The sequence below is a fragment of the Barbus barbus genome, assembly GCF_936440315.1.
Source record: "Barbus barbus genome assembly, chromosome: 34".
Lineage (NCBI taxonomy): Eukaryota > Metazoa > Chordata > Actinopteri > Cypriniformes > Cyprinidae > Barbus > Barbus barbus.
This window is the reverse complement of record NC_136762.1, coordinates 26812078-26821211: the sequence shown is the minus strand read 5'-3', so window position 1 is coordinate 26821211 and position 9134 is coordinate 26812078. Positions and strand designations below refer to the sequence as shown.

At 35.0% G+C, this 9134-nt stretch overlaps 1 protein-coding gene across 2 annotated transcripts in view; it reads right to left on the bottom strand.

Moving 5' to 3' along the window:
- Nucleotides 1–9134, bottom strand: part of LOC306853768 (uncharacterized protein) — a 170001-nt gene that overhangs the window by 64062 nt on the left and 96805 nt on the right. For both annotated transcript variants that reach the window (XM_079391416.1, XM_079391415.1), the window contains exon 6: nucleotides 6684–6735. In XM_079391416.1, coding sequence (XP_079247542.1) covers nucleotides 6684–6735 — 52 coding nt within the window. The remainder of the gene's footprint in view (nucleotides 1–6683; nucleotides 6736–9134) is intronic.

Genomic DNA, 9134 nt, shown 5'->3' with positions numbered 1-9134 from the left:
ATGTTATGTAAAATAGCATACTCAGGGCAGCAGTAAATAAATAAATAAATATGCAATTTTTATGATCCCTCTTTCTTTGATAGAATTACTAACATTTAGCAGATTCTGTAAGCAATACACCTTACATACAGAATATGCACAGTGTAAATAATTAATTATTGAACTTTTGACAGCAGATGTATACTACTGAATATTTCCAAGATCTTGGCAGCAGAACTTTAAGTAGCTACTGATGCATATGTCAAAAAGACAGACATTTATGTTTTCTGTCTGCATGAATATTCCTCAAAAACTCATTCTATTGCATAAGGTTAAATGAGTAAAGCATTCAAACATTTAACTCAATTTCGTCACTCAACCTGGATTCATTGCTCTGAAAAACTTGCATCACTGTAAACGTGTATTTCACTCTTGTTTGTCTTTTTGAGAGATCAGTATAAATTATTTTCTGATGCATGCTGCTGATAAACCAAAAAACTGAATTAATGATTAATAATGCTGCTCAACACAGTAGAGGTCAGTAACAGTAACTCACATGTGCTGAAATCACAGGACATAAACACACACACACACACACACACACTTGTGTGTTTCTCACGCTCTCTGCTCTTTGATTTGTGTTTCTGAGCGCTGCTGCTGTCACATGTCCTCTGCTTAGAAATGCTGGACCCTGTGTTCTCTTGTTTGACTTCAAATTTCCCGGTGTTCAGTTTTTGTCATGTGCTTTCTGTCGTCTATTTCTACCAGCAGCAGTGTGTGTGTGTGTGTGAGAGGACTGACGGGTGAGAGGTTGCTAAATGATGTATGGCCAGCGGTCCCTTTAATATGTTTCCTGTACGACTGACAGCTGGGTCACAGCACACACACACACACACACACACACACACACACACACACACACACACGCGCACGAACGCACATTAAAAAGTAATAGCAGACTGTCAGATCTGCTGCATAATCAAAACTCACAAAGGGAGCATTCAGAGCTCAAACGATGAAACACAACTTTGACACGTAGAGAGATGTGCACACGTACAGTGAAACAGCTCAGCATTTCTTTTATCATAACAAGTGCATTCAGTTTAGCCATGACTGCTTTATTCGCTGCTGTGTCTTTAAGACTCTTCCCACAGTATCTGTCCGTCTTCCTCTCTACTGTATTGCGATCGTGTGTGTTTTTCTGCTTGTATGTCTCTCTCACGCAGCGCTTCAGCAGATCTGGGGGCAGTTGTAGCCGCAGTGTGACACACTTTAGTCCAGTTGTGGAGTAAATGAGCGCTAAGTTACAGTTTACACATGAGCACATTTTTGAGTGCCGCACCATTAAATGAAGTTGAAACGTAACCCTGTGTGTAAACTAAATATTTACGGAAGCCTCCGAGCAGGACTAATGGTTGATGTAAAATGGCAAACAGACTGGATTATATCAATGAGAGCGTGTTTTACACATTTCAATGCTTTAGAGCCATTTTAAACCTTGTTGAATCCAAGCCAAAGACGACATTTAAATTAAAATAATTATATTATGTAATTCTATAAATTTCAAAAACTCGGTGTTCAAACTCTTTAGGCAATAAATTACTAAATTAACTCACATTTATAACTTCACATAATTATAAAATAAGTATATTTGGTATAGAAATGGCCATGATTTCTTAAGGTTTTATTCATTTCCATGGCTTTTGCAGGTCTAGACATCACACTTCTAAAAATCCCCTCATTTATTCAGGTTTTTCAAGACCGAAACAAATTAAAATGAGAAATATGATGTCAACTTCTATCTTTATTTTCATTGTTTTAAAGCTGGACTTGTCTTATTTTCAATCATTTTAAGTCATCTTGAGACCCTCTTGGAAGTGTGCTGATGTCCTCTGATTGAGAACCACTGCTATAGATGTACATTATGAACATTTATTCTCATTTATATTATTTTTGTTAGACACTATTATGTGAATAACTGCAGCATGAATCCAGCATGAATCACATCTTAACAGTGCAGGGTTTGCAATTTCTAAAAACCTTTTTAAGACCTGAACAAACTAATTATTTCATATTGTATACCTATCATCATATTAAACCCACACAATTACATGGAAAACCGATAAACAAACAACTTGTACATCGTTCCACTAAATACAACTCCAGAAACTTTCAGTAAACCTATGTGCAAAAAATCTTGAATCTAGAATTCTATATTTGTTTATATGCTCTAATATATTTCCCTTCCAAATGTATATAGCTGAATAATAAATAAATCACATTTCACATTTAATCACACACTAACCTGCATTAACCCAGTGCTGGTCTTCTTTTTAACAGCATTTTTATACCATTTATTGATCATATTTTTTTTTGGAAAGAATTAATTTTTTTTTTTTTTTTTATTATCATCTCCATCATAGACAGAGGATTTGCTTGGATTTGTCTGTTGATGAATTTTTATTTTTTTATGTTTTATGGATGTAAAATAGAATGTGTAAAGTCCCGACATTATAAAAGTCATGTTTATTTATGAATGACAAACAGTGAATTGTTATAGAAACCTTAATGGATAACTTAGGCTAATATGTAGACAACATTGTCTTTCTTGTAAAATATCTTGAACATTTTCTAGGCCCAAATCTCACACAAACCTCAAGAACGGTGGTAATCAACAAATGTTAAAAGATGAGCTCTTTATATCCAGTACAACATAACAATAATGACAAAACAACAACAGAAAAGTTTAAATGAAGTCAGCAAACAGCAAAACAATAATCCTATAACAGTAACTGCATAATTTATTTATGCTGCAATGCATGCTGGGAATTCACAAATCCTTAACATTTGAATAATATGAATTTGTTCAGACAACTGTTTGACTAGTTGGGACAACATTTGGGGTAATTCTGTTGGTCTGACAATGGTCTATATGCAGTTTCAAGAAAATGGCATTTTTTTTTACTATTTGAGACTCAAAAGGTTTCATAAACTGGAAAATATGCAGTTGCATTTTTTTTTTTTACAGTGAATGTGTTACCAATGTTAAAGAAATCTAACAACATAAATAAATCTTACACATTACTGCACTGACAAAGCTACTACTTTGAATATTAAGAGTTTTGCAGCACAAACATCCAATTTACATCCATCTAAATAACTGTTAATGAAACCATAGAAATAAATACAAATAAATAAAGGGCTGACTTTGTTCTGTTCTTATTATTTCTGTCATATGAATGAGTTCATCAGGTCTCACATACACACTTTACTAGCCTCATTCATGTGGTTTGTGCTGAAATGAGCTTGGGAAGAATTAAAGCTTCGTATAGTTTGTAAAATCCTCCACACAGTGATCTTCAGAATATCTCCAAATCTTACAGGTGTATGGGAAACTAGATAGCTACAGCACATTAAAAATACACATAAACGGGCACATTACACATCACACATGTCAGTGCAAGTTAAGTTTAAATAGACTTTACAAAGTTTGATTTAACGCGAAATAAACCAATAATTCATCTTTTCAATATAATATAATATAATAGAGCCTCTTGGAAAAAACTGATGGATTATGTATGTATGTGGTTGACTATTATTAAGGTTCAAGCTATTTTGAATACAAAGGCATACTGTTCACTGTACACTCTAAAAAATGCTGGGTTAAATATAGACAAACCCAGCGATTGGGTTGTTTTCAACCAACAGTTGGGTTAAATGTTTAACCCAACCTTCTGGGCAGTAACCCAACCTCTTGTCCATATTTTACCCAGTGCTGGGTTGTATTTATCCCAGTATTTTTTAGAGTGTACTGTACACTGAATACTATTTTACTTAATGTAGTACTGTAAGTGAAGCAGAACAGTTACATTTCAAATAGCAGGTTGTGTGTTTAACCCAGCGATCATCTAGGTCTAGTTCACATGTCTCCAATCACAGCAATTCAAGAAACAGATGTTCAAAACATGCCTTTTTCATCACACCAGAAATGGAAGCTCAGGGAACCACATTGCATTGTGGGATACAGTAACCATCGCAGTGCGTTTTGTGACCATATTTTCTGTCGGTGCGACTAAATTTTGTGAGCGGTCGCACTAGTGCGACTACTGCATCGTTCAACTCGTAAGCGCTGCCATTTCAGCTGCATATGAGAAATATCAAACGGCAAAAGAAACAAAAGTGTAACGAAACCGCGCTAGTCGTTTGAGCTGCGCAAGCAAACAGGTCCAAGCTCAGAACAGGTTTACTCGGGAACCAGTGCTGTTACTGCACAGCGCAGCAAGATCCAGTGAGAAGCGTTTGAATTCGCTGCAGAATAAGGTTGCTGCAAGATCTAAGCATTCAAATTCTGCACAGAATCCTCTGTTATAGACAGATCAAACAGCGCTGACATACGTCAGGATACCAGTAACGCTAACTGCAACCATGGTGTTGTGGCAGAAATAGTCGAAAGTTATTACATTATTTATGTCAGGGTTTGCACAACCTTTTAAGAGAGAAATTCAAGCACATTTGAATTGGAGAGAGCGCTGGACATTCACTCCCCCCACCTACAATCCCTGCCGGCCGGAGACTCGAACCCGCAACCTTTGGATTACGAGTCCGACTCTCTAACCATTAGGCCACGTCTTCCCCCAATGTATGATCATATCATACTGCATACACAGAAACTTCACGGCAACCTGTCAAAATAAAGTGCGGTTTAACCAGTGTTGTGCAAGTTACTTCCAAACTGTAATACATTACAGATTACTTGTTACTGTTATTTAAAAGTAATTCCTTACCTTACAATATTACTGTGTCAGGATTGTAATGCGTTACATGACTCCTGTATTACTTTTGAGTTACTTTCACCAAAATAACTACAGAAGTATAACTTAACATAGTAAAATGACTAAATGTACTAGAGCCCTGCCCTAATGGCAAAGTGTTTATATTTCGTTCCAGCTTTTTATTAAGTTCATTTAGAAAAACGTTTGGAGCATATTTTGTTCATTAAATAAGTTTTTTCTTTCTTAAAGTAACGACCAAGCGGCCAGCAGCAGACCGGCAGGCTGATCATAGCCTATGTCTGATCAATGTAGCCTTCTCAAATCATCATGACTTGCCTAAAATAACATCTATAGATCTACTAAAACAGGTCAAGCATATAACAATGTTTAAATGTTAAACCTAGATAAATGTGCGCTGCATCCAGTAGTTTGTGCGGAGAGTGGAAGCTAAAGCGCAGGACATGGAGGCGCCAGCGCAATCAATTGTAATTTTTTTTCAATGGAAACAACTTACGCAGTAATTTTTTCTCATAAATGTAAGAGTAATACATCACTCCTAACTGTAAAGGGTCTACTTTTATTTGTGTGCAACAAAACGTTGTTCTTTTATCTTGAACAGGAGCGCTTCCCAAAAATGAACGGAAAGACAGCGAATACATGCCTCACAGACATGATAAATATATCTATAGAAAGCTTTAAATTACTACTTAACAAAATAAATAAAAACAAAAACAATTTAATATAATCGTTATCTGTGAAGATGCACTTCTCTCTAAAGGCGCGTCTAACGAGGGGATGGTGAATCCTTACTATTTCCCCCCGGACACATTCTTGGTAATTATTTTGCTGGGGCTGCAAGCTTTATTGCGTGTATTTGAACGCAGAACTCTTCAGCTGCGCTGATGGCTCGCTGCTGGACTCATGTTATTTCCAACAGCGCTGCAATTTTTTTTCATCAATAATTGATGGATGTCTAAAATATAAAGATAAGGAGAAGCCTAAAACAGGCCCGCGTCTGAACTATGACGTGAATATTGGCCCGAGGGACATAAATTTTAAATTAAATAACTTTAAATAAAAAAATAAAAAAAAATTGGGGGCTAAAAGTGTGTTGTAATGCAAGCGTTACTGAACATGTACAGAGTAAAATATTACTGAAAATTGATTAGTAATGCCTAATCAATGCCACTACTGCGTTACAGCAAAAAGTAATCTGTTACTGTAATGCATTACTTTTGTAAAGCGTTACTCCCAACACTGGGTTTAACATGTAACAGAAATATCTTACTCTTGTATTACTTTTGTACAGTATAATGTACGTCTTGGTGTATTCTATTTACTGACAAATTTAAATAAAGCAATTAAATTATAAAAATAATGATTACTACCACATTAATCACTTAATTGTAGAAAAAAATACAATTATTATTAAAACTTTTTAAAAGGAATATTCACACAATTTTTCTACCATATATTAATTTTAAGAGTAGACCTCTGTTTTTTTGCCAGAAAATAAAAGGGTTTCATTTTCATTTGATTAAAAATAAATAAATGTTTCATGCCTTTATTTGATTATCAGAAAAAATAAAACAAGAACTTCTGGAAGAAGAAAAAAAAAAAAAAAAAAAAAAAAATTTTAGGGCTCTAATTGTTCAAAATGTTGAAATTGAGAGTTTTGGACTTATTTTTTTCACTGAAATAAATGTTTTTGTTGTTACACATGAGTAAAGTACCGAAGAAAGGTACCGTTGGGTACCGGTACCGAATTACAGGTACCGATACTGGTACCGTACCGGTTCAAATATGAACGGTACCCAACCCTAATACTGAATATCCACAAAATGAGTGACCACAGCAAACAATTGAGTTTTGCAGTAATGAGCAGAGAATGGAGAATACTGAGAGTCTTAAGAGAAATGAAAACTGTCGTACCTGCAGCCTGAAGCACCAGCTGGATTCGAGCTTTGGCCTGTTCTGCAGGAGTCTAGAACCACAGAGAAGCACATTAGTAAACACTGGATTAGGAAGAAACAAGATAAAAGAAGACGACTCCAACCTGAATGAACAAACATATTTCTTGGTAATACACATAGGGCTGGGCATTTTTTATTTAGTTTTTCAATTCATTTGAATCATTGTTTTGAATAAAAGCAAACATTACAATTAGACTTGCTGACAATACACCAATGATAAAAGTTAAGAGAAAAAATAGACACAAAATTAACTTATTTTAACTTAAATATTGTGTTTTTAGTAGGGATGCACGATATTGGATTTTTGCCGATATCCGATATGCCAATATTTTTTAACTCATTTTGCCCGATACCGATATATTTCCTTTTGTCTGGAAACAACACCAAGTCTCTCCTGTGCAGAAATTATAAGCAAAATATTTAAAATTTTGGTTAGTTTTTAACAAGAACTTATTTATTAGAATTAAATAAAAAATAATGAAGTTTTTTTTAACAGTACATTGAAGCTTTAAAAATAACTATAAATAAACTTTTTCAATCGCTGCATTTTCCCCCCCAGATAGATGCAGTGTCAACCCTAACATTTTATTTTAAGATTTAACATTTGTAGATGGTCTAAAACAAGAGTTGTAAAAATTATGAAAATCTTTTAGAGCTCATGATTTGTTTAAAAAATAAAACATATTACATATTAATGAATGAATCAGTATATATAAAATTATTTAATTTACAAGTGTCATGTTTGTGATTTTTTTTTTCATGTAAGCTATAGCTTCTGACCATTAAAACAAAACATGCTCATTATTTTATGACATTAATTACTGCTTTATTTAATCAGAAACACAGTCTATATGTTATTTGTGTAGGCTATTTTACTTTTAATTTAATTTAATTAGAAGTAGGCCAACAGATTAAAACTCCTTACCGAGCGGGCGTTAGGACCTGGGAGGGGCTGCCGCTGCACGTGCAGATACTGTATACTCTAATCGCACACCGAACGCGTCATTCTGTAGATTAAATTCTGTCATTCACAGATTAAATGCAGCTAATCTAATCTAAATGCAATCTAATCGTCATTCAGACAAAACTTTGCTTCAAGAATGAGCCACAATGCTGACGTGATCTAATCACTAGCACACCCTGAGCACATGTGAGTTAACCCATTCCTCTTATCGGCAAGACATATCGGCATAATTTTTCATATCAGGCCGATAATATCATGAATCCCTAGTTTTTAGAATGCTGTTTCATGCACAAGATGCTGCAAAAGATGCAAGGCATGAGCCCAATGGTCAGACACGTCCATCAAGTGCATTTCTGTCAGGACCACTATCGTCAAAATGACAGATAATTAGCATACAGTTTGGTTTGGCGGTATGGTTCTGTTCTGGGCAAAAACTCCCTGCCCATCCATGCAGCCTGTCATGAATGAGCAGGGAGAGCAGAAATAATAACCCCCCAAAGGTTAACAGAACAGAACAAGCAGATATCATTAATGTACTTAATGATATTTAAGTGTAACACATTACTCAAGACAAGGGAGTCTGATTCAACAGGAATATCAGAAAGCCAAGTCCTGACTGTGGAGAAAGGAGGAGTTGGGGATGGAGGAGGGTCATTTGTTCCCGAGCAAGCAAGCTGCAGAATAATACTGAATAGAGCTTATATAGGAATGCCGTGATAGGTGTTGTATTCCTATAGGAAGATGTGATCAGCTGAGAGTCAGCCGATGCAAGCTTGAGTCAAATGATCTGCCAGAAATAACGCTATACGCTTAATGTTTACGTAGTAATACTGCATGTTTGATATTTCATGTTTGCATGATGGTGACAGGCTGAAAGCTGCTGGTGTCTTCTTTATTTAACAAAACATTTACTGTTAATAATAGCCTAACAGCTATAGCTTTTATACACTGCAAATCTGCCTTGACATTGAAAACTGCATGTCTACATTTTGGCTAAGAAATATTCAGCATTTTAGTTGTTCGTTTGTATTACTTCTGAACACTGTGAAAATGTTTAAAACACGTTTGCTTTCGTGCATCTTTTCCGCAAAGATATTTAACAACACTCTAAAAAATAAAGGTTCCAAAAAAGGAGTTTTGAAGTGATGCCATAGAAAAACCATTTATGATTCCTCAAAGAACCTTTTAGTGAACAGATCTTGGGAAATCTAACCTTAGGAAACTTTTTTCATTATAAAAAGCATGCCTATTATTAGCATATTTATTGTTTATTTGTACTTATAAAGCACATATTCTGCATGATCATATTCTACATCCTTAATCCTACCCAATACCTAAACTTAACAACTACCTTACTAACTATTAATAAGCAGCAGATTAGGAGTTTGTTGAGGCAGAAGTCATAGTTAATGGTCTGTTAATGGTGAGAATTGGACCTTAAAATAA